This window comes from Mchenga conophoros, linkage group LG12 (assembly GCF_057382185.1).
Source record: "Mchenga conophoros isolate Kocher_MC1m ecotype Shallow Benthic linkage group LG12, M_conophoros_male_GT1.1, whole genome shotgun sequence".
NCBI lineage: Eukaryota > Metazoa > Chordata > Actinopteri > Cichliformes > Cichlidae > Mchenga > Mchenga conophoros.
The window spans coordinates 2,300,359-2,324,832 of record NC_140537.1 but is presented as its reverse complement, the minus strand read 5'-3'; the positions used below and the strand labels follow the sequence as shown (position 1 = coordinate 2,324,832).

General features: G+C 43.7%; 1 protein-coding gene across 2 annotated transcripts in view; it reads right to left on the bottom strand.

The window, feature by feature from the left end:
• nr6a1a (nuclear receptor subfamily 6, group A, member 1a) overlaps positions 1-24,474 on the bottom strand; it is a 119,392-nt gene that overhangs the window by 35,507 nt on the left and 59,411 nt on the right. Inside the window, exon 3 of one of the 2 annotated variants that reach the window (XM_085293282.1) lies at positions 16,127-16,150. In XM_085293282.1, coding sequence (XP_085149408.1) covers positions 16,127-16,150 — 24 coding nt within the window. Of the gene's footprint in view, positions 1-2,090; positions 2,242-16,126; positions 16,151-24,474 lie in introns of those variants that run through there. The other variant, XM_085293283.1, reaches the window with a different exon arrangement.

Here is a 24,474-nt window from a genome sequence, read left to right as displayed (position 1 = left end):
ATTACAGTCATGAACCGCACAGAATAACCAGGAAACTCGTGTCCGACTGAATATTTCCCTCAGCCGCTCTTATTTTCTTTTTTTATGTAAAAGGAGCTGTGTGTTGGAAACAAACATTGTTATCTTTGTTGCCATTAAATGTGCGACCGATGTTCAAATGTTGCTGCTAAGTACATGGAAACATCCACCATGTGACCGCTGAGCCACGCAGACTGAGCCCAGCGTTTAGACGTGATGATGTTGATAACCTGGTGACCTGTTCTACATGTGAGTCCATAAACTGCTAAGACTTGTTATTTAAAAACACATTTATTCCTCGTGCTTTTCCCACTTCTTCCTATATTCCCTCATGTCTGGACAGTTTGTGCCATCTCAGGAATTTGCTAACACTTGTGATAATTTGATACATTTTTCTAAAAGGTTTTGTGGAAAAGTATCCAGAAATGCACGGGAGGAATGATTTGTTGGAGTCTCAGATGTGTGTGTGCTCATCTGCACCTTGTTCCTCTCTCATTTGTGTTGCAGAGCATTGAAGCTCAGCTTGTTTGGCCCTGAGCTTCTTTTTTTTAATGACAGGTCTAACTTGCCAGTTCATGCTGATGCAAACCATGTGGGAAGTTTCACAGCCCATGCCCTGCGATACACAATTGCATAAAAGTGCTAAATCTGCTGTGTATTAAAATACGGGACCTCCTAAACACAGTAGGATGACCTCCCGCTCCCATATAACACAGAAAAGGGGCCAAAACATTGTAAATTTGCCTGCATTAAAAATCAGTTGCCAGTTTTGCCTCGTTTGAAGTAAACACATCGCTCTCTGTAAATAATCCCAGAGGCAAAAACTGCATTTGCAAATCATCAGATAAGTTTTATCCTGTTGGAGTGTGTGTCTGTGTTTGTCCTGGGGGAAGGGTGCAGGGGCAGTTGAAATAACACACCCTTGCAAAACAACAAGAAAGCAAAGATGCACAGCGTGATGGAGCTGGCGTTTGGCTTCACGTGGCCAGGGAGAGACGGCGGATATCTCACAGTGAAATTAGGGGAAAAGCAGTGGTTGCATTGAGAAGCGTCTTTAGCCGTGTTATAGATGAGCATTACAGAGTCACAGCAGTCCCTGACCTCCCCCCACTGTTACTATTGATCTTCACACAGCCTCTGCCCCCTTCATCCACATAAACAACCTCTTATGCTTGCTTTCTCCTTCATGATTAGTTTGGGCTTAATACAATCCTCCTCACACACAGAACTACTGCCAAACAGAAGGTGTTGGTGTTGAGGTGCAGCAGTGCTATTTAACCCTAATTCAGCTTGAGCACAAACCAACCAGGCTGAGGGGATTAAAGGAGGGGGAGGGGATCAGTACAGTAGCATGCTCCCTCCACATGCCAAACCAAAGTCCTTAAAGGAAAACATCGATCGAAGGGCCAGAAAGCGCTGTGTCTGTGGACCTCCGTCCAATTTGTCCCAAGCTGAGCTGAAACGTTATGTGACCGAAGCCCAAAAAGACACCCTCTCACGTGGGGCTGATATTAAGAGTGAGAAAGGACCCCATTCCAAATTCCTGTGATACAAGGAAGGGAAGGAGGAAGGGAGGAGCAGCGGTGGTGTGGTGGGCGGAATTAAAGTGTGGAAAGTGCCAAAAACCAGTTTGTTGTTTTTGACATTTCCTCTTGTCCCAGCACACAACACCATTTGCATAAAACAGCCAAAAGGAAGAAAAACATATCAAGTGAGCAGCACATATGGAGGTGCACCGTGCAGCTGCAGCTACGTCACAAGCAGCACATAAACAAAGTGCTGGAAGCCAGCGAGGCTCTGACAAGCTGGGCTTTCTCTGCTCATTAGCCCGGCCTGAAAATCATTAACTAATTACAGCATAAAGGCCTTATCCTGCCAACCTGCACACAAGCAGTACGCATCACACTGTTCATTCAGACTCGAAATATTAGACAGAAACCAACAGTGACGATCAACAGTGCTGCAGTTTGAGTTTCATTCATACATTTCAAATATATTCTCAGTTCCACTCAGATGTAGTTGCACTACTTGTACGTGGGACGCATTCAGGAAAGAAAGTGATCCTTGCTTACCTTCCCATGTATCCATTTCATGCTTCTCCCAGTCTGCCTGGACCCCATTCAAGCATGGACTCTGCTAAAGGAAAAAGCCACTGGGCCTGCTCTCCACATTGCTCTCGGTTTCTTTGCCCGGCTCCTCTGTTCTCTCCCCCACCAACCTCTTTCCTCGACAGCCTGCCCCTCTCTGACCGCAGAGAGATCAGCACTGGTCACTTTACTGCCTGGTCACATGACCGGCAAGAGTTCAAGCCCCCGGGGTCACCGCTTGGCTTGTGGTCCAATGACAGCCAGGGGTTATCTGAGTGGAAATGATAGTCCTATTTTCACTGGCGTTCAACAATGCTGCCCCCGCCCTTTCTTCCCAGCCCTCACACCCAAATTAGCCTCCCCTTTAACTCCCCTCTGGCACTTGGGAGGAGGACGTGCATGCCCTAGCATAAACACAGGTTCAAGCTGGCAAAACACAATGACATTAACTAACTGAAGCGCTCAGCGAAACAGGGGAAGCAGGTTAAAGATTCACACCTTGCTTGGTTACAAAGTGAGCACAGCAGGAAGCCAAACAGCAGCGCACGGAGACACTTTGTGCTCCTGCACGTTCCCACCTTCCACATGTTTTCATGCTGAAGCTGCCCGTCCGACCTCTAAACCTCACTAATGCTGCGTGGATTAGAGTAAGGATGGTAACCAGGAGCCAGGTTCTGCTTACTGATTTCACAACACGGTGGAAATATTTATTATCTGATTATGAGTCATTTAGCAGGGTCAGCAGGAGTTTAAACAAACACCCTGGTGAGAGCTGCAACATCCCAGCTCCATGTTGGCCTTCCTTACCATTAGAAGTCAACCAAACCATGTTAGCAGCACTGAAAACCAGTTAGATTAACTGGAGCTGTCCAAAGAGAAAGCACGGGCGACAGTAATCGATCATTTAAAATTTGTTTTTAGAATTTAATTCATTTGGGAAAAAGTAAAACATTTACAGATGTTTTTTCATTCTTGCATTTTCCTCTCCAAATCTTCTATAGATATCCTAATAATAGGACCACTGCTCTCATGAAGTATACGCCCAATATCACAGGAGCATCCTTCCCTGTTATCAGCCCCAAAATCCACTGTGGGCTGAGCTCTTCTTCTCTGGATGACCTGCTGAAGTTCAAGCATCACAACGTGTTACTTAATTGTTGCTCTGAGTATTTCAGAATCTGCTGATCTGTGAACCAAAAAGGAGCATTTGCCTCGTGATGATTTATTTCTCTGCATATTTGTTGAACCTAAATGTTTCAGATCATCAAACAAATTGTAACGTTAGAAATAACCAGAGTAAAAACAAAATGCAGTTTTTATTTTAAGTTATTCTAAGGTGTGAAAAAGTAACTGTGACTGATGCAGCTGGAGGGTTTTCAGGCATGAACGGCCTGTAAAATTCATCGCAAAGCATCTCAGTCTGATTCAAGTCCAGACACTGATACGAGCGCTCCAAACGCTTCAGTTAGTCAGAGGTGAACGAGCGGAACTGACGCCCAAACTTCTCCCTTCAGAGAGCAGAATTCATGGTTCCATCAACTGAATCACTACACAGTTTGATAATGTGTAAGAATATCTGTGTGTTACAGTAACAGTGGTTGGGCAACAAACCCAAAATCTAACTGAATCTGTCAAGAAGAGAGAGAGAAAACCTAAAAGTGTGTCGTCTGCTGGATATCAAACATAGCTGTGCACCTGACCAGTATATTTGTCCATGCATGTTCGAGGATTAAAATTCTTCACCAGGGGACAAACGTAGAGAAAACCATCCTTAACCTGCAAATTTTTCACGTGCAGATTTTTGCTGCAGATTTTGTGGAGCTGACAAGATAAAACCTTTGTTCTCATAGCAACCCTTTATTTACTTTTATAGTCCTGCTTAAGAGACATTTTCAAAGGTTACGCACAGGAAACACAGCAGCACACAGCGTCTCCTCGGCAGGAAGAAGAACTTTAATGCTAACAGACACAGGCTGTGTTGGTACACAATATTTTTACTCCAAGTGGAATCAGCTCGATACTGATGACAAATCAAACCTGCGCCGTGCAGTGGGGGAGGGATGTACCACGTGTCACCCTTGACCTTAGCAGTTATCCTCCCACAGCATAATGACCCCTGTTGCCTTTAACCTTGAAGTCAATGGGAGACAAAACAGCGCCGAGCGCCCTATCTGTGGTCACGGGGAGGGAGGCGCTACCTGGGATGGGCCTGGGAGACTGTGTGTGTGTGTGTGTGTGTGTGTGTGTGTGTGTGTGTGTGTGTGTGTGTGTGTGTGTACAGCTGATGATCATTCTTCTATAAAATCTCTTTTCTTAAACAGATAAATAATAATCAGCAAAAATGTGTTTTTAGATCTTATTTATTCATTTTTTATTTAACAGTTTCTGGTTTTTCTGCCCCTCAGAGGTCCAGACTGTCTTTGACACAGACCACACATAACTATGCTGCTTGGCACTGAACATGCGCCACGCTCACATTTTTATTAAATATATAACTCAAATCACACCGAGTGGAACCGAGCACAGACTGACTGCACAGCCAAACGAACACAGACATGCAAAACATTAGAAGTGCCTGTATCACATGTGCATCTCTGACAGTTGTGTAGCTTTTGTGATGCATCCGTGATGCAGTTTCACTCTTTGCCTACTGAACACCTCACAGGCTCACTGCTGAGACACAAACGCAACATGTCTGTTGCTCATAGGGCAAATAGCAAACACGCCCCTGTCTCCCATGTCTGGATCTGAGTCGAGGTTAAAGTTGCGGTACATAATAAGTGTAGTAAGAAGGGTTTGTCTGCATGTGCACTTATTTAACTTTACCTTTGAGCCTGTGTTAAACTGACAGTGCATGGGTGCAGCTACAAACTTGAACAGGTGATCTGAGGAAGGCTTTAGTGATTTATTTAGTGTTATCAACTTTCTTTGATAACAATCTGGGTCTTTACACAGACGTGCTCTTAAAGAGCTTTTGTGAATCCACTATTACAGAGTATTTAGTATTTATGTTGTTGCAAATACAGTTTAAGTCTCACGTTGTTAAGTCCTGCACTGCCTGTACTCTTTTGTTCAGCAGCCTCAAACACTTCCTTTAATGAGTCTGTTTTGGAGTTTTTCCTTCCCACTCTTGCCAAGTCAGCTGCTTATGTGCATTATGAAGATAAAACTGAAGCGATATACGACGTGAACGAGCAGCCACGGTTGCAAAGGCAACAATGCACAGGTTGGGCAGCAGCTGGATGAAGGAAAACTATCATCTTCAGCAACACTTCAATAAATGTGTTCACAGGATCACAGAGCTGTCATAATGGTGCTTCATTATCACAGTACACTTACTGTTACATGTCAGAGCTGTTGCCAGGTTACACACCTAACTCAGAGGAGGCAGTTACCTTGGCTACGGCTGCATAACAGCATAGCTAAAATCAAAGATCTTCCTGCTTTTGTCTGCGGCATTAGGACACAAAGTGTTGTCATCACACACTGTGCCATAAATACTTACTATAAAACGATGTGACATGTAATAGACTCACGCTTCAACTTACTACAGCTAAAGTCAGAGTATGTATATAAGATGTATGTGAGAAGATGGGAGGCCTGTTCTCTATCCTGGCCCTGGGCTGTTGGCTATGCTGTCACTGTATGAAATCCCTTTAACTTTAACTTCATGTCGGGTCAATGCAGTCAGCAGCCAGTGAATGTGTGGAAGCTTGCAGTGTAGGGTCAAAGGATGTCGATATCAGGCTTCCTCTCACAGCTCTGAGACCAGGGGAAACAATCAAATCATCAAACACTATGCATGGGTTATGCATGATTTTCACATGATGAAAAAGACAAGTTCTTAGTATCACAACTGCATGTTTCATGAGAGGCTAAAATGCTGTATGTTTGCATAACATTTTGAAAACAAATCAAAGTTCTGTTCCTAAACGCTGATGTGCTACAAAGTCAGCTGGAAAGAGCCGTTTTGTGGCTTGTTTGCTGGATTTCCCTGAACATTTGGGTAACAAAGGGCATTGCTCTGGTTGAGCTCCCTTCCCCCTCTCCACACTGTCACAAACCTCTCCACTCTTCAGACAAAGAGCTTCAACAAAAACAGGCGGCACGGCTCTCGCTCTCCTGCAAACATACACACCATTTCCCAAAGCAATCAGCAGCATCCATCCATTCTAGCATTTGAGCTCTACACTGAAACACAGACAGGTAAACCCACAGCTCTTTATTTCTGACTGTTGTTAACACTTAGCTTTCATTCTTTTCCCTTCAGAGCTTTGAGGTGCTGATCTACGGACTGAAACCTGGAACGAGCCGCCTCCCCCTGCCAAAGGCCAGCACAGAAACCCTCACAAACTCCTCCTAAGAGCAAAGTTGTTCTCAATGATGAATGTTCAGAGGCCAAATAAAAGCCTTCTCTTGTGTTTTGGTAAATCCATGCGTCTTTTGGTCGCACATGAATGAGACCACATCAAGGGTGGGATTTTCATGAGTTACACACAATTTTATTTTGGACCCACACACCTAACACAAAAGGCTGAATAACAGCGCTTCGTCTCGATGTATTCAATAATAACGTTTAAAAACAGGTCACCTCAGGTTTACTGTTCTATAAGGACAGTGTCAGATTACAGCCAACGTTTCCTGATGTTCAGATCATCAACATCTGGGTTTCTAACACTACTAATACTGTAATATTGTACTGACAGACGAGCCGAACTGCTGATGGTTTGTTGGCTTTCTTATTAAATATGAATCAGTCTCAGTGTAACCTTCGGTCAGTCAGATGTCCATGTGATAACAAGGAGTTCATTTTCTATAGGAGGCTGAAAAACCTTGGAAGCCAGTGGAATAGACGCTTATATTCATGATTAATACCAGTGTGGGGGGTAATCACTGGGTGATGAGTGGATCCATGCGGCTGCTCTCTCGCTGGACGCTCCAAAGGCAGAAACGGTAAAACTGAGGTGACCTGGTCTCCAGATTTCACTGAGCGAGCCCAAAAACAGCCAATCACACAAGCCAGTCGTCATGAATTGAGTTAAGTTTGCAATTTATTTTACATCCATTTCTAAATATTTCAGCCATATAAAAACAGGTCGAATCATCTGCTGGTCAGAGTGTAGTCCGGGGTTTGGACAGCGTGGGGCTCATCACATTCAATTTGAATAAAGCGCAGAATGCAGCTCGCAAAATACGAAACATGCTAATTTTATGTTGTTTGCATCGATCAGTGTATGTTGATGCTAATATAAACCATCTCATGGGATCTGTTTATGGAAGCAACGTGGGGAAGAAAATCAAGTCCCATAATGTAAAGCATTAAACAACAAAGCAGGGCCAGCCCCAGAGCTGCAACCAGTTCTCCCAGTTATGTTTGGGCTTCTGAAAACGACTGACGATGTATAAAAATAGCTGTCATTCATAAACGGGAATATTCTTGTTAACACTGTGAATGAAAGCTGAAAGTCACATTTTAAATATTTGACTTCAAATCACAGGAAAATGACAGATGATGACGTCCAGACTATTCGCTTAAAGACCATCTTCAGGTCAGCTCTGCCTGCGATAAATGTTTAGCAGCCACTTTCTCTGGCTTATTTTACATTTCCACATAACATTAACTTGGGCCTTTCCCACTCTGAGTAACTCGGTGTTTTTCCAGTCGTTGCTCCAGGTTGCTGACATTCCTCGAGCTCTGGTTGCCACATCGCTGTGCGTCCATTCCTGTGCAGTCACCACGCTCTGCTTAGCTTTAGTTTGCTTCCTTGCATTAAAACGTCTAAACCACGGGTCAGTTTTTAGTAGTAAATGAAATATAAATTAAGTAAAATCATATAAAAACAAAGCAAATAATGAATCAAAAATGTGGCAAAAGAAACAATAAGACAATGAAAGAAAAAGCCAGCAGGTTGCGTAACATCTGCCTGCAGCCAGCAGGAAAACAAAGAATCCCAGTGTGATTTGAGCTCAGTATCTCACAGCCTTTCACACATCCATCTAACAGTAATATTACTGGCTGTAACACTAACACTCACTCTAACAAGTCCAAATGAGGCTGCATGTCAAACAACAGCGTAACCTTCAGTGCAGATCTTCTTCCTGCCCACCTGAAGATCGAGTGTTTTAATACTCTCCTCATCCGCTACCTCATCTGTGACCAGTTTCCCAGAATTCCTTTGATCCCGATTAAAATACCCCACTAACACTGGCCTGTGGTCTCTCTGTAGCTCTGCTTTAATAGAAATCTCTCTGTAGGACTGCTGGATGGATGCACCAGCAACTGCACAACAAGCTGTTGAACTGTCAGAGACAAAACCCTGATGTTGGCATTTAATGGTCTCAAACTCAGAGCTGCAATGTGCCCGTTACACACAGGAGGAGCCTTTAACGTTCAAGCAAGGTGAAGTGCAACACCTCTGTTTCACACACATATTCAGATATTCTTGCACCGGGAAGTCAAAGTAGGCGTTTCCATCATTATGCCAACCTGTCATTAAACACATGGAAGGTTAAAACATCAAAGTTCAATGTCTAACAGCTACTTTATACGAGAAGCTGTTCATTCATGTAATTCTACTTTCTGCTAAAAGTCAGCTTACTAGAACAAAGTAACCCAGAATTTCAAAAAGACGCAGTCATGTTGATGGAGGCTGATCTTAATCATTACCCAGGATGACTCATAAATATGAAGCTTCGTGGTTTCCTTTGGTGCCATCACTGTGTCGGCACGGCTGTCAGGTGGGACTGCAGATGTTAACATATTGACAGGACAGCTGCACGTGGCTAAAGACAGACGTGCAGAGGAACAGCGGACTGCATGTAACCCAGCAAGGCACTCAGCATTTCTGCAGACTGATTCAAGCTGCTTCATCTTTGACGTTTTAATTTTTTATATAATTAAAACAAAAGTACACCATGAAATGAAACTGCTTTCTGAACTGCCTGCCCTTTGAACAAGCCTGTTAACACGACATGTGACTCTTTATATTTATTAGCTTATATTTTGACAAAGTGCTGCATCCGTTTCTGCTCCTTCAGGTGACCTTAAGTGTTTGTCACGGGACACTTAGAGTTTCTGTAACATTTTTAACTCTGTAAAGTTTAAATTAAAAAAATCAAAGGCACTCACAGCGAGTGCTCACTCAGTCTTTTTATGTCACGTGAAACCAAAAACCTAATCACCAGTCTGCTCTTCCTTCATTTAGCTTTTGAAACAATGAATATTGACCAGTTTTCATGCTCAAGCTGTGGGAACAGTGGGCCAAGTCAGCATGACAAAAGGTCAAAGGTGAAATCATGGCTTCGTCACAAGCTTGAGGACAGGAGGAGGAGGAGGAGGAGGAGGGACTCCCCCCCCATGCCCTGTTGATTTTTTCCACAGTGAGTTTCCCAGAAGTGACAACACACCCCTGTTTGACTGACTCTCTCTCTGTTTTGATGAGTTGGCAATAATTTGATAGCAAAGTCATTAAAATGACATGTTAATCCTTCCCGGTGTGAAACTCAGCTGCTGTGTGTTCTGCTGTAAAGCACATGTGATATCACCATGCTGTGAGCAGTTATTACAGATTCTCTTCTTCTGATTTTGTTCTGCCATCATGTTTACATACATATACATCAGGAGTAACTAATGTGATCACTTGCCTTAAGACACAAGCAGTGACGATGCCAATGATGTTGAATGATGTTGTTTTACATTACAGCAGTAACCTTGGTAACCACACAGTCACTTGTTCCCGTTGTTAATACACTGTGGAATATTTTGAAGGACAGCGTTCATGCAAGCAGCTGCATGAAGTGTTCAATCCCAGCTTAGTGCCAAACTTTGGTTTCATGCTGCCTTTAAGCCCAGTGGGAAACAAAGCACACGTGTGTATCATTTCACCAAAGCACTGAAAGACGTTACCTCGTTAAAACAAAACATTCTGTCGCACCATCACATCATCGTCAGGCTATAGTGGTGATGGAGGTGCTGTACCACAATCCCCCAGCAGAGGGTGGTCACACACAGACCCAGAGCCCCTCTGAGCTCAGGAGACAAAGAGCCCGATAAGTCAGCAGCATGAGGTGACTTGTTCACTCACAGATATCAACAATCTGCAGAGCAGCGTGTGACCGCAGCCATCACAATGTATAGATGTGGGCCAGCAGCTTCGAGGGTGCTGAGGGCTGCTTCGCCTGCTGCTCGTCTCATCCACAGCCAAACAGCCAGCGCCACCTTTGATGTTTGCTTTCTCTTACCAGAAGCGCTTTCTTTTCCACTGGTGGACGACTGCTTTGGATCAAAGTACAGATATTTGTACGAGGCTGTCAAAAGCCCGTTTACATAATTCGTTTGCTTTGGAGACTGAAAATGATTTTCATAGTTCTCTGTAGCAGCTTTGTGAAAGTTTAGCAAAATAAAAATACTCACACAGCTCAAACCAATGCAGACAAGCCCAAACGTACAACCTACAGTCGGGGTTTCGAGTGGAGACCCCACCCCAGACTTCACTGTACAAAACAGCTGGGGGCACCCAACACCCGCTGTGCAACTCGAACGCAGACACGTGTCTGTCTGAATGCCACGAAGCGGCGAGCAGACGTAAACCTCACGCCTTTATTTTGAAGGAGGACGAGACAATAAGATGTCGGGTTCACAGGTGAGTCTGGCAGCAGGACGCCTGCTACGCCTTCTTCAAAAGCAGTGGTGCTGAAGCTCGGGTGGGACCGGGGTCTGTCACGTTACAGTGGGATCCCAACTCGTCTCCCTCTTCCCTCCATCTGTCACGCCCCAATCCTCACCCCCCACCTCTACACCCAATCTTTTGTCTGTTTTGGGGGTTTGGTAACTCACTTTGGTGATTTTTGGGGGTATTTTTGGAGGAGGCGGGGGGCTAAACATATCTGCAAGGACGTAAGCGTGTTGGATGCTTTGAGAGCGTTTCTGGAATTCCCTCAAAGGCACATTTCAAAATGGCAGCCATTGCATGAACTCAGGGAGGAGTCTGGATGTGGACATCGAAGATTTAAAGACTGGCAACCTTCAGCTCTGAGGTCTGGCGACATCTGGGCAGAATATTTGGACATCTCATGCTGATAGAGGTAAAAGCCCACAGTGGCGGCACTGGGAGGCCGTCCTCTACAGTGGCTAACAATAGGTCCCAACAGTTTCGCCTCTTTAGCCCTTCCCCTCCCGTATCCCTCATCCCTGCTTTGTCCACACCGAGCTCATCCCTTATTTCTCTCACCCCCCCATACTCTCCCACAGCCACCCCCTCTATCTCTTAACCCCCCCCAACCTCCCCCCACCCCCTTCTGTCCAGCCCTCCTCTTCTTGCTCCAGAACTGTCAGATGTCATTAGCTGCTTTCACGCTCATGGCCTGTAGGAATAACAGCCGTGAACCTCGCCGAACAGCGCCATTCTCCTGCTCCAGTTAGTTCTCCACTCAGCACACAGGATGTTGCACAAATACCAATGTTATTCACGTCGTGGCCCCTTCACTTACACAACATGCCCCAGCAAAAGGGCAGTTAGGCGGACGCAAATCTCAGCGGAGAAGGTCACGGCGCCGAGTGAAGATGTGCGCGTGTTGTATAACACGGTCACGCTCGCTCGCAATTATCAGCTCGTCCCACAGACTCACGGATCAACCCACAGCTTTGCTAAGATCTGCCTCACGTGGATCAAAAAACAGATCCACTTCTTATCTTCTTATGGAGCCACGGGCTTCAACGTTTTTTTAAATATATCATGCTCAGCTTATTCCCCATAAAGTTTCAGCTGCGGGGCAAGTTGTGCTTAGCATTAAAAGCCCACTGTGACCAATGAGCTGGAAAATGTGCAGAAGTTTTTATTGTGCATAGAAGCATTCTGCCATGGCATACATACATGTAACAGACGCTCCATGCAGACGGCTGATTTGCACGCTGAAGCGTCAGCAGACTTTCTTCAGGTTTGACGGTGCACACGTCCACTGATGGTCAGTAGAAACCGCAGAGGGGAAGAGCCAAACCAGACTAGCATCCCTCGGGCAGAACAAACCCAAACACCTGAAACTAATGTAACCCAACAGGGGTGGAGATTTTGTTTGTCACGGTAAGAATGTGCAAATTTTATCTACTCTGTAAAAACTGATTGATACGCTGGAACGTTACACACGAGTGCAAAGGAATAAGATAAGATAAGATAATAATAATAAGAATGTTTGCATGTTTAAGGCTACAGGAAAACATTCCTCGGGGGAGGGGCTGATCTGAAGCCTGGGCCGTGCAATTATCAGTTTGGCGAGTGAGCGCAGATAGATTAATACAAACACGAGGAGAGCGCAATTTCTCATCACTCCGTACCCGACAAGCCCAGCGTGGAAGGAAGGCTTAGAGGCTAATAATCAAAGCAGATTAGCCCATGCTCTGATAGATGCTATGCAAGCCTGCTAATCATCCGAGTGATAACCATGAATCATCCAATCACAGTCAGAAATAAGCAGTGTGTTTCAAATTAGGATTTTGATTGAATGATCGCTGTATCAGCAGCCATCAGAGTGGCTCTCTTTGACTTCCATTTGCCTTCTCCAGCCCACGTCGCAGTAATTCCTCAGAGTTAATACAGTATGTGTAAGTCGGTGCATATTAAGCGAGGCAGAGGAGGGTGGGCGGAAACACTGGAGCTACAGAGAACCGCTGTGACTGTGATCTCAGGCCTACCCGCCCTGTGATTTAGCCTCAAAATGACAGACTCGCCCCTCGTTGGGCTACTAGCGCAGAGCTAATGACATGCTGCATGCGCTAACATGACTATTAGCCCACTCTGAGCAGCAGGAACTGACAGGAGCACAATTCTGTCATTACTCCCCAAGGAGATCTCTAATCAGAAAGGCAGAGACACCAGGAGACGCCGGTCTCGCTGGATTCAGCGTGGAGACAAAGAGGCAACGGGCTGGCTGCGCCTCACCTCGGCCTTTAGGAGCCCTGCATGCAGCTCTCAGGGGACGTGATGGGAACTGGTACCGGCAGTAAACATTGTTGTTCTTGTGCTTTTTTTGGCAGACATGCTTTCTAAGAAATGGATAATGTAATTGAAAGGCTGGATTTGAGCTAGAACCATGATCTAATCTGAGAAACCTAACCAAAGCCAACCTGCAACTACAAACCAGTGGATGTTTCCTAAACAGCAGCAGTGTGGACACAGCGTGCTGGAAGTAGGTGCTGTTACTAGCAAACTACACACAAGTATAGCAGTGACCAACTCTAAAGTCCTTTAGACACTGGACACATGTCATCATCAGCATGCTTCTTAGTTCAGGGATATAATCAGCTGTTCATGAGCACATGGACGGCTGATCAGTACCAAGACTGTGCTCTTACATATGGAAAGCTGAACTCATCTACCCAACTAACCGAATATTCAGCTGCTTTGTGCTAATGCTGCTCCTCCAGATGCCAAAGTTAGCTCCACTTTGCTGCCTACTTGCACAGAAGAGGTCTGAAGTGACGCTTTTAATATTTAAATAGCTGTACCTGCAGCTCTGACACACCACACATTACATAATGTGCATAACCTTCTGTGGATTTACGATCACAGACGTCCCATGTTGTACGTGTCACCACTGAGTGCTGATGAATGTGAATCCTCTCATGCAAAGATGGTTTTAAAAGTCTGAGTTAGTTAAATGAAGTAATGGCCAAACCCACAGCATATGTGACCCACAGAGGATAGTAACCACTCAGGTAACTGAGCTTTGAGCAGGTCTATTTCCTGGTACTTTACACTATAGCTGTCAATAAACATCTGCATTTCACATAAAACTGTACTTGACATTATTACTACAATTGAATTTTGCTTTTTTATTTTATGTATTTTTAGACACAGCTTAATGGGAGTATGTATATGTATTTTACATTATGTGAGTTTTTATTGTCTTTGATTCATTTTCTATATGTATTTCTTTTTTATTTGTTTATTTTCTATGTACTGTATTTTCCGCGCTATAAGGTGAACTTGAAAGCCTTTAATTCTCTCACAAATCGACAGTGTACCTTATACATATGAGCTTGTGTACCTTATAATCCGGTGCTCCGTATGTATGAATTCTGGTTGTGCTCACTGAGCTGATTTTATGTGCTACACGGCGCTCAGAAATCTGTCCAAAACTATTTTGGTACGACTTTGCTAAGCTAGGAAGCCGCACCGCATGCTGGATAGTCGGAGCATTACGGCTGCTGTAGTCAGGAGTCTGGGTCCTAAACTCAGTCATCTTCAGGTCCTAAAGTCAAACGAACACTGCAGCATCACTGAGAGTTACAAACTGTCTAAAGTCTTCCATCTGTAATAAAATGATCAGCGTTGCTGCTTTACCAGGTGTAACAATGAAGTTTAACATCCAGGCATCCATGAAAACAGATTTATTAAATTCAACGGAGTTAGAAGTTAGCAGGAAGTTAGCTCGCTAGCTCAACATTAATGAATCGATGGTACGGAAGTGGAGGAAGCAAGAAGAATGAGTTGAGCAGTGTTTGACTTATCTGACTGTTTGGTTTCACTTCATGCGCCTTTTAATCCAGGGTGCCTTATGTATGAACAGACCCGTTCATCGACAGCGCGCCTTATGGTCCGGAAAATACAGTACGTCCTCTTACGTCATCTCCAGCCTCCTCTTGTACCACACCAATCCATGAGCATGGACCTCCTCCCGGGCAGCTCCGTGTCTTGGTTAGGACCATCTATCACAGCAGGTTTCTCCTTCACTCTTGCTGCCATCCTTCTGTCACAATTCACCCCTGACACTGGTCTCCGCCCCCCACCCCACCTATGCTGGCCTTTGCTTTGGATCAGTTTGGACCTGATTGGTACAGTTGTGGCACCAATCAGCTGGACTCCATTCCGTTTATCTCTTTATAAACTGCTTAGTAGAAGCAGAAGAGTAGACGTTACAATTAGGCGATGAAAATGTGAAACAGGCCATCACGTTATCATTATTTAACATTTAAACAAAAACGAATCCTATTTTTATACAAAGCGCTATGCTAGTTTGCTTGCAGTTCAAATTCTTCATCTGCAGTTTTCCTTTATTCCCAAATCACTCCTTGTCATCCTCCTTTTCAAGGAGAACAAGTCAAATTTGTCCACATTGTTTTTCGACTAAGCTCCACATTTCCCACAGTCCCGTCTACGTCTTATTACAGTTTGCATGGCATATTCTCAAATGTTTATTTTGCACAGGCTATATAAGCGTGGCCGACTCTTTGATTAACTCCCATTTACAAAATGTTTTATTGTTTTTGTGGCTGCTCCATTCTTGGATGTAACGCTCGGTCAAAAGCTCAGACGTCTCTTCCTGTTCTGCATCAGCCAGCGTTTCTGTGCATGTCTCATAATGACCATTCAAATCGTAATTTTTAAACATGGCTGCTCTCCCATAACTGAGCACATTTACCTCTGATTTAAATAAACACATATTTAGAAATCCATGTGTTGTTAAAAACTCTACATTCTGCATCAGCCTCTCTTTTTGTAGTCCAACGTGACGTCGTTCAAAAACAGCAAACTCACATCTCTCATTAAGGAAATGTTCACTTCAAAATTAAATGTGATCTTTTCTCAAATAAATAACCAAAGAGAGAAAGTGGCAGAGCTCTACACTGATCAGTGTTGGACATCTCAGCAAAGTGAGCCCCCATCAAGCATGGACCAGGTACCTGAGTCTGAGCTGAGTTAATGTCCAATAATACTAACAGAAGAGTGTGAATGTGTCACCGGGCAGACGTGATGCCAAAGGCTAGAAAAGAGTGTAACTGGACGACTTTATTGAAAATTATTATTTAAGGCAGCTACACGATCCAACACGATGTGTGCTGTATAAGGTGAATTAATGCCACGTATCAATACTAGTACCAGCATTAATGCTGGCTGTAGTAATAACACTGGCAGTAGGAGTGGAAAAACCAACCACAGTATTTCAGTCGTTTGATATTTGACGTGTTATCTTTACAGTAACTTTCAGTACAGCGTATCTGAATTCTCCCAAAATGTTCCACTTACCCAGGTTATTTTCCCCGACTGCATCTGTGGACACAGAAAACAAAACTCTTATCAATATGCATGATCAACAGATATAGACCGTCAGTGCATATTTAGGCAGTGAGACTGTCGGCTTTTTCAGCAGTAATGTTATGTCTAAGCAGGGACGCAGGCTGACGTGCTGAGACCTGCACAGGAGGAAGGAGCAGGTATGAATATTGAACCCAGTTCAGCAGTTCGCTGCTGTGCAGTTAAGTCACATATGTGCTTCAGTGCAGAGACGGAAATAATGATTTAAAGTTTGCCAGAAGTTTTTTTAAATTCTGGATTTTTGATCGATATTGTCTCTTTCCTTTAAAATGAAACTACTACAACAAAACAGACTCTTCATTTCTCTGCGAGCAAATGAAACACAATCAGTTAAACGCTGTAATGCCACGTTTAAGATCCCCTTAAACTATTATTCACATTCTTCAATAATCAACTGATGTGCAGCCCTGGCTCTGATACTGCTCAGGCGCGTCTCTGTCCGTAGTGTGGTTATATTAAAAAATAAGACAAAGAGAGAACTTTAAGAAATTAATAAAGTCACTATAGTGACATCAGAACCATGAAAAAATATTGCTGTAAACAGTTTATTTTGGGACACCACAAAACAAACGATAGCGTAAAATGAAACGACAGATGTTTTTATATCGACACCCGATATATATCGTTATATCGAGCAGCACTACAATCACCTCACCCGCAACATTAGAGCAAAGACCCAACAATCAGACGCTCCTTAATGAGGAGCACTCGGGCACTGTGGGGAGGAAGAACTCCGTTTTAACAGGAAGAGCTCTCCTCAACAGAGAGGGGCAACCATCTGCTGCAACCGGTTAGGTGGAGACCAAAAATATACAGTATATCGTGAGTTCACCACTGCATGCAGCGCAGTCTCTGATGTCGCTCCACCAGAAATTAACTGCAAAATGACAGCAGTGTCCAAAAGTGTTTCTAGTTTTGCTGATGAGCTCATTATACACGCTACCTAGAACTTTCTAAACAGGAAGTATTGTGGGTGCTAAACAGCTGCAGGAGTTTTGAGTGATTCGTTTGTTTAGTGAAAGTAAACGACAACAGCATCGGGGTCACAGATGTGAAGGCTGGCTCGGGTTAGCTTCAGTTTCGTGGTCATCCACGTTTATATGCCGGCAGCAACCTCCTGGGCTAAAACTGTTGTGGCTTCTATGAACGTCCCAACTGTCCAACATAGGAAAATATAGCAACAATGTGTGTGTGAATCTGTGACACTGGTTAATAGATGTCTTCCAAACTGCACACAACCGCCTTGGTTGACTTATCAGATTTATCTAAAGGCTACACAACCCCTGTCCTCTTCATCAGCAGCTTAACAAAATTCTCCTGACATCTTCACACCAACTGCCAAAAGCAAGGCAGCCTTAAGAGGCACAAACGGTGACATCACCCGAACAACAGCTAAACAAAATAGGCCACAGCTGTTTGCTTCTTTAGGCTACAAATTAGACTCAATATGTCACATGGCATCACATCACAGGCAGGACTGAGGAAATAAGCATCGAGTTGTATCCACCGGACCGACCCGCTGCCATTTCTTTCCGTTTGCTTTCCACAAATGCACATTCAGAGCTCGTGCTAATTTGCACTAAATGAAGAATGAGCAAAGAAGGGGGTATTGGCGGGCGCTGGATGAATTATGGAGGGATTTAAATAATAAATGACGAGAGAGTCTTAAAAGAGGGGAGGGGGGCACTCAGGAAGATAGCGGGACACTTTGTAGAAGCCATACTCTCCAAAGAGATCTGGGGCGTATGAATAATACCTTACTGGGTCCATTATCGCGTATCAAAGCATCAAATGAATTATTCTGTGCATGCGGGCCCTCGGATGTGCATACAGCACTGCGATAGTTCCACTTCAACAAGAAAACAGAAGGAACGGGCCATTTTTCCATACGCACACATATGGGAGCAGCGATGGAGACACCTGGGACAAATCCGTTAGCTGTCAGTGTGGAGACATTAAAACAGAAAACAGTTCATAAAGCCTTTAATGATGCAGACACCGTATTTACACCACATGGTTGAGGAAACTCTATACATCATCCTCATATTCATCCGCTTAGAAAGAAAAACATCCAGCAGGGAACAGACGAGTCCCTCCAGAGACGAGAAACGGGAAAAAGGAGAAGGGTGGGGGATCGCGAGTGTTGTTTCTCAGACCTCTACTTAGTCTAAAAATACCGAAGCTGAGCTCGGTGGGAAGGTTTCCCCAAAAACCACCTCAATATTTTAGCACAAGTATGTGGGGGAGTACTCTTTTCTGAGGCTTCGGTTGAGGCCACACCAACATACGTAGTCTTCATAGTATCGGGTTACTTTGATCAAGTCAATTTGAACTTTCAATGAAGAGACACAGTGTGTCACACATGTGCAGCTCACAGCCAGAGTAGGGGGAGGACCCTAGACTGTTGCTGCAGCACACATTATACATACACACAGTATGTGAAGAAACAGCACAAAAATAGATTTTTTTAAAGCAAATGTTAAACAATCTTTGCAACTTAGTGTCAGAGGATCTTCACACAGAACTGAAACCCCACACTGTGACAGTGTTGCACCTCTCTCCTGACCTCCTCCACAGATACGACAATTTAAATAAAAGATTTCAACACTGGCTTTCATTAGGAATGGGAATTAAGTGGGAGTCCAATTCCCTACAATTGTTAGTCAACCTGTCTATTGAGCCTGCCTATCAGTTCTTGCAGCTGCGCTACAATCAGCTGATTTCAGTTGTGTGTTGCAGGAACAGCGTCACAGTCTACACCGCGTTCCTAATTATTATTGTGTTTAAGTGTCATACAGATGAAATAAGTTGTTTTTCAATTAAACCCATGGATGAAATTGTGTCTCGGGACTCTTTGTATCACTGAAAACAATCTCGGACACCTGTAGCATTAGTTTGCCAGGTGAGCCCAATTAAAGGACAAACTACTAAAGAAGGATGTTCCACATTATTAAGCAGGTCACCGTTTTCAAGCAATATAGGAATGAAAAATGATCTCTGCTGCTGAAAAGCATGAAATAGTTGAATGCCTTGGACATGTAATGAAAACCTCAGATATTTCACGAAAACTTAAGCGTGATCACCATAATGTAAGAGATTTGTGGCTGAGTCAGAGCACACACGGGTTCGTGCAGGTAAAGGCACAATGATGAAGGTTTCAGACAAATACATCCGATTAAGAGAGCAGCTGCTAAAAGGCCATCACAAAGCAGCAAACACATATGTGAAGCTGCTGCAAACATCAAGCTGTAGGATCCTCCAGAGACCTGCAGTTGTGCATAAACCACCTCTAACCAGAACTACAAGAAGACTCATTTTCAAACAGTGTTGTTCACTGATGAGTGCAGCGCAGCCCTGGATGGTCCAGATGGATGCAGTGGTGGATGGTTGGTGGACGGCCACCATGTCCCAACAAGGCGGCAACATCAGCAGTGAGGTGGTGGAGTCATGTTTGAGCCAGAATCACGGGGAGAGAGCTCGTTGGCCTCTTTAGGGTCCCTGAAGGTGTAAAAATGACCTCTGCAAGGTATGTGGAGTTTCTGACTGTCCACTTTCTTCCATGGTAGAAAGAGAAGAACTGTGCCTTCTGCAACACAACAATCTTCATGCAAGACAATGCACCACCTCATGCTACAAGGAACACCTCTGCATCATTGGCTGCTATCGGCATAAAAGGAGAGGAACTCATGGTGTGGTCCCCATTCTTCCCTGACCTCAATCCTATTGGGAACCTTTGGAGCATCCTCAAGCAAACAAATAAGAGGGTGGGAGGCCGTTCACATCCAAACAGCAGCTCCGGGAGGCTATTCTGACATCCTGCAAAGACATTCAAGCAGAAACTTTCCAAAGACTCACAAGTTCCATGGATGCAAGAATTGTAAAAGGGGTCCTGTGTTAATATGCAAGTTGACCTGTTTAGATGTTTTTGATTTCAGTGAATATGTTCCCCTAATGCTGCAAATTTAACAAATGACCATTTTCAATTCTCTACAACCTATAAAACGTTTTGTAACTCTGTGTGTGTAATAATTTGGAACAGAGCGTTTTAAGTTTTTTATTTTTGACAAACATACTGTTTTCATTGGCAGCTTTGATGAGTAACATATGAATTATACTCTAATGGCTGATGACTGCAAAACTATGCCGACTGTCATTTGAATCGACTATTTAGGAAAATCTGAGAAAAATATCATTTGCATAATAATTTGGAACGCGGTGTAAAGCATGCACGTGCACGTTACTTTTATTTTTGTTACATAAAAAACAGAATCCAAGCATCCGAGACAATAAACTGCAATATGTTGCTAACACAACTTTGGCTCTTTGCAAGCACCTGCACAGAGAGCATGCTAACGCTAAGCTAAACAAGAACCCAGAGTGAACCCCGACCTCAGCCAGGCAGCCAGATCCTGAACTTCAACAGGTATGAAAACATCATGTGTTTCTACCTGTTCATGATTCTAAAGTAGAATCATGGAGTGATTGTAGCTCAGAGGCAGAGCAGGTCAGCTACTAAGTGGAAGGTTGGTGGGTCGATCGCAGGCTGCTCCAGTCTGCATGCCAAATATCCTTGGGCAAGGCACTAACCCATGTGTATGAATGTTAGATAGTTAAGCACTTAACAGCTCAGAAAAAGTGCTTGTGTGACTGTATAAAGTTGTCTAAAGCTTTGAGCGCTCAGAGTAGAACAGCGCTGTGGGGGTCGTTGTAAAGTCTGTGCTGGTTTTCAAGCTGTCGGCTTTATGTTCTATGAAGAGAAACATGACAGTAAAATAACGAGTGATATAATCAATTACTTTCTCTTGGAAGTAATTAAGTAGCATACTGCATTACTTTTAGGGAAAGTGTTCTGTGTAACATGTGTAATTCTGACTTCTTTGAGTAATGACCTCAACATGAACAAAGCTTTGGCCATACAGCAGGCAATGAATTGACATGATACTTGGTGATGCTCATAGAAGAGCCAATGAGAATCGATAAGGAACCTAACTGATAAGGAAGTGATATCGATAATGGAATTGCTAAATTCTTATGAATTCTCAATCCTAGTTTTCATCCACCACTGATTTTTAAACGTTGTTATTTGAGTGTGTGTGAAGTCCTCTGACATCACACGTGACGCTGAATTGTTCACGTCAGACTTGAAGATGGTGAGTATCGTGCTCTTCTACTCTACCTGAGCCCTCAAAGCACTTTTTGAATGCTTCATGGGAAGCATCCAGCAGGCTAGGCATCCAGCAGGCTAGGCATTAGAGGTGGGAATCACCATACATCCCACGATACGATATTATTGCAATTTTCTTAAATATTTTGCGATATTCAGATTCTGTACATAAAGGTAAACTTTATCAATATTCATTTTATCTAATATCAAAGTCCACACTCAGTCTTTCTCTCAGTTCAGTTTTATTGTTGACAAACTGAACGGTTTGTATTACAGTCTAGTCCAACTTAACTGAATGCAACCATCTGGTACAATTATAGCTATTCTGAACTATGCAATTTATGGAAACTATGCAGCCCCTTCAGCAACTGAAGAATTTGAAAGTAAATTAAAACAAAATATAATTTTACATTAAATAAAAAAGTTTTAAACTTAATTAAAATAAACGTGTCTTAAATTAAAATAAGTAAACTGTCATGTTTATTGCTGCCAAAATAAAGTTAAACACATTTGGACAGTGAAGGAATGTCAGGATTCTTGCTCAGAAAAAGGATCAACATGCTCTGAAGTCAGAGCACAAAAACCTTTTTTGTAACAAAATATCGATTTCTGCTGTCCCTGTATCGATACATTATTAGCAAACAAAATATCACGATGCTACACAGTATCGATTTTTCCCCACCCCTACTAGGCGTCCAGCAGCGTAACTAAGGAAGGACGATGAGCCACCTGATCCATTATATGCTTTATCATAAAGGAAAGTAGTCTAACGAGTCCAAACTGGGAGCTGGTTGCACAGCAGATGCAGTTGTTGTACTTGACTTGGCTAAATGTTGTAAAGGGGTTTTTCTTAGTTTTTCCTGTGGTCTTCCAGAGCTTTCAGTGCTGCACAGTTATCCGCTCCAAACCTCTTTTTAAAGAAGGTAGCAGATTTTGGATTTGTCTCTGCCTCTCTGAGGTTGATTTGGGTTTTAAGCTAAATAACAGCCTCCTTTAGTTGCCCCAACATCTCTTTGGACATCATATTGTCAGTGATGTCAGTGGCAACATAATGAACGTGAGTTGGATCATGGCATCAGCTCCAGATGTGTCATCTGCCCAAAGTGTCCTGGAATAATCAGGAGACAGGCCTCACTTGGCCACGTTGTCTAATTTTTGAGCCTCACGAAAACAGCTGTAATTCCTAAAATGTTGATGCTGAACTTTTGTTTTAAAACTTATTTTGTTTTAAAATTCTTTGTTTTAAAACCTACTGGGGTTGTACACAGAGGAACATTTTTTAAAATATATGTTTTTGCCCAACAAATCTTAGACTTAACTGTAAAAACTTGATCATTCAGTTCCTGTGAGATTTCAGTTTGGATCAAATATTTCAATCATACAAAAGATTTGTTTCCAGGGGAATCAGAAGTTATCCATCGTTCACAGCCACTAATAAGCTGAAGGATCACCACCAGCGAGCGCTAAAAGCTGAAAGAATGAACAATAAAAGGATTTAATCAATTATTATTCTGCACTTTGCAAACTCAGAACGCCACAATTTTGATGTCAAAGACAAAGTAGACCAACTGTGCTGGAAGTATGTACACGTGCATGTTCAGACACCTCCTGCAGCTCTGTGCTGTTTGTGTTTGGTCTGAGGCTGCAACAGTATCTGAGGCCCGGGCTGATATCACTCCTAAGGCAGGTTCCTTCAGGCAGCGTTTCACTCTGCAGCCCCTGAGGAGCAAAGGAGTGCGTCTGGGAGGAAGGAACTTATTTTGGTGACTCTGGGCATGTCCTGACACCAAACTCCCAGACGCCGCAGTGCTCAAAGTGAAGGTCAAAGAGTTGAGGTCATACCAAGGCAGCCTGATCAAAGTCCAGTAGGATCTCTGGAAACATAAGCCCTCAGTCAGTCCTTTGTAAACAAATAAATAAATAAACAAATAAATAAACAGAGTTGATTGAGAGGAAAATATCCCCTATTCACAAGCCAATACCCACTCATTTATATACACTATAATCCACAGTCCACACACTCTGACACATTCATCCAGGCCATCGAGGCACCTTGTTATTTTAGTATCTGAGACAGTTATGAATGACAGAGCCCCAATGAGGCGAGATTTTTTTCCATTTAGCAGGAGTTTGGGAGTGTTTCATCTTATTGCTCAAATGACAGCTTTTAATGGCGCAGCATTCATAACCCGTGCCTCTTATCATGGCTGCCTCCAACACTTGATGGAATTTGCCATCACACAATGGTTGGAAAATACACTTCAAAGGCAAGACGCATCTAATCTCCTCCACTCTGCACATTGCAAATTTGCTGTGATAATAAGATCCTGCTTTCCCAAGCATTCTTAGGGATCTGAACCAAGCATGAGAATTTCATCCCCCCCCCACCCTCTGTTTCTTTCTATCTTGCTCACTCCCTATGTGGCAGCGTACGGAGGGGGCTGAGGAAGTTGTGCTGCAGTTTGAGAGAATCTCCATAATAGCAACACTGCATATCTGTGGAAGCCATCCCATCCTTATGTAAAAGCCCTATTTTACAGTTGTATTCTGCACACACACACACACACACACACACACACACACACACACACACACACACACGAGTGAGACATGACTGACAGCGCAGCACACTGACCTAGTTTCCATGTGGCCCAGAAAGATCAAGCATGACTCCCTTGAAACTGCTATGGGCACAAAAAACCTGGTTCAGTGCATTCAGCCAGGCCAGTGCACATTGGTGAGAGACCAACCTACCAATCGCACTGCAGCAGGGAACAGCAGCTGCTTTAACTACAGCTTGCAATGCAGACGTGTGCCTGTGATCCCGCATCGCCCCAAATCCTCACCAAAGTCACAAGACAAGAGGAAGCACAAAAAGGAAAGGAAAAGGCATCGAGGAAGCCCTGCAGGTGAAGCTGCGTGTTCTGTTTAGTCTGGCTGAGGACGGGCTTGTCATCGCACAGGCACAGCTGGAGGACGTGCTGCAACGACGCCCCTCCGACCCCCACTACCCAACTCCCAGCACCCTACATATACCACTCCACCCCCTCTGGGTTATCTGTACACATGGAGAAGGTTAAGGATGGCGATGCTATCAGAGAGAGCGTATTAGCAC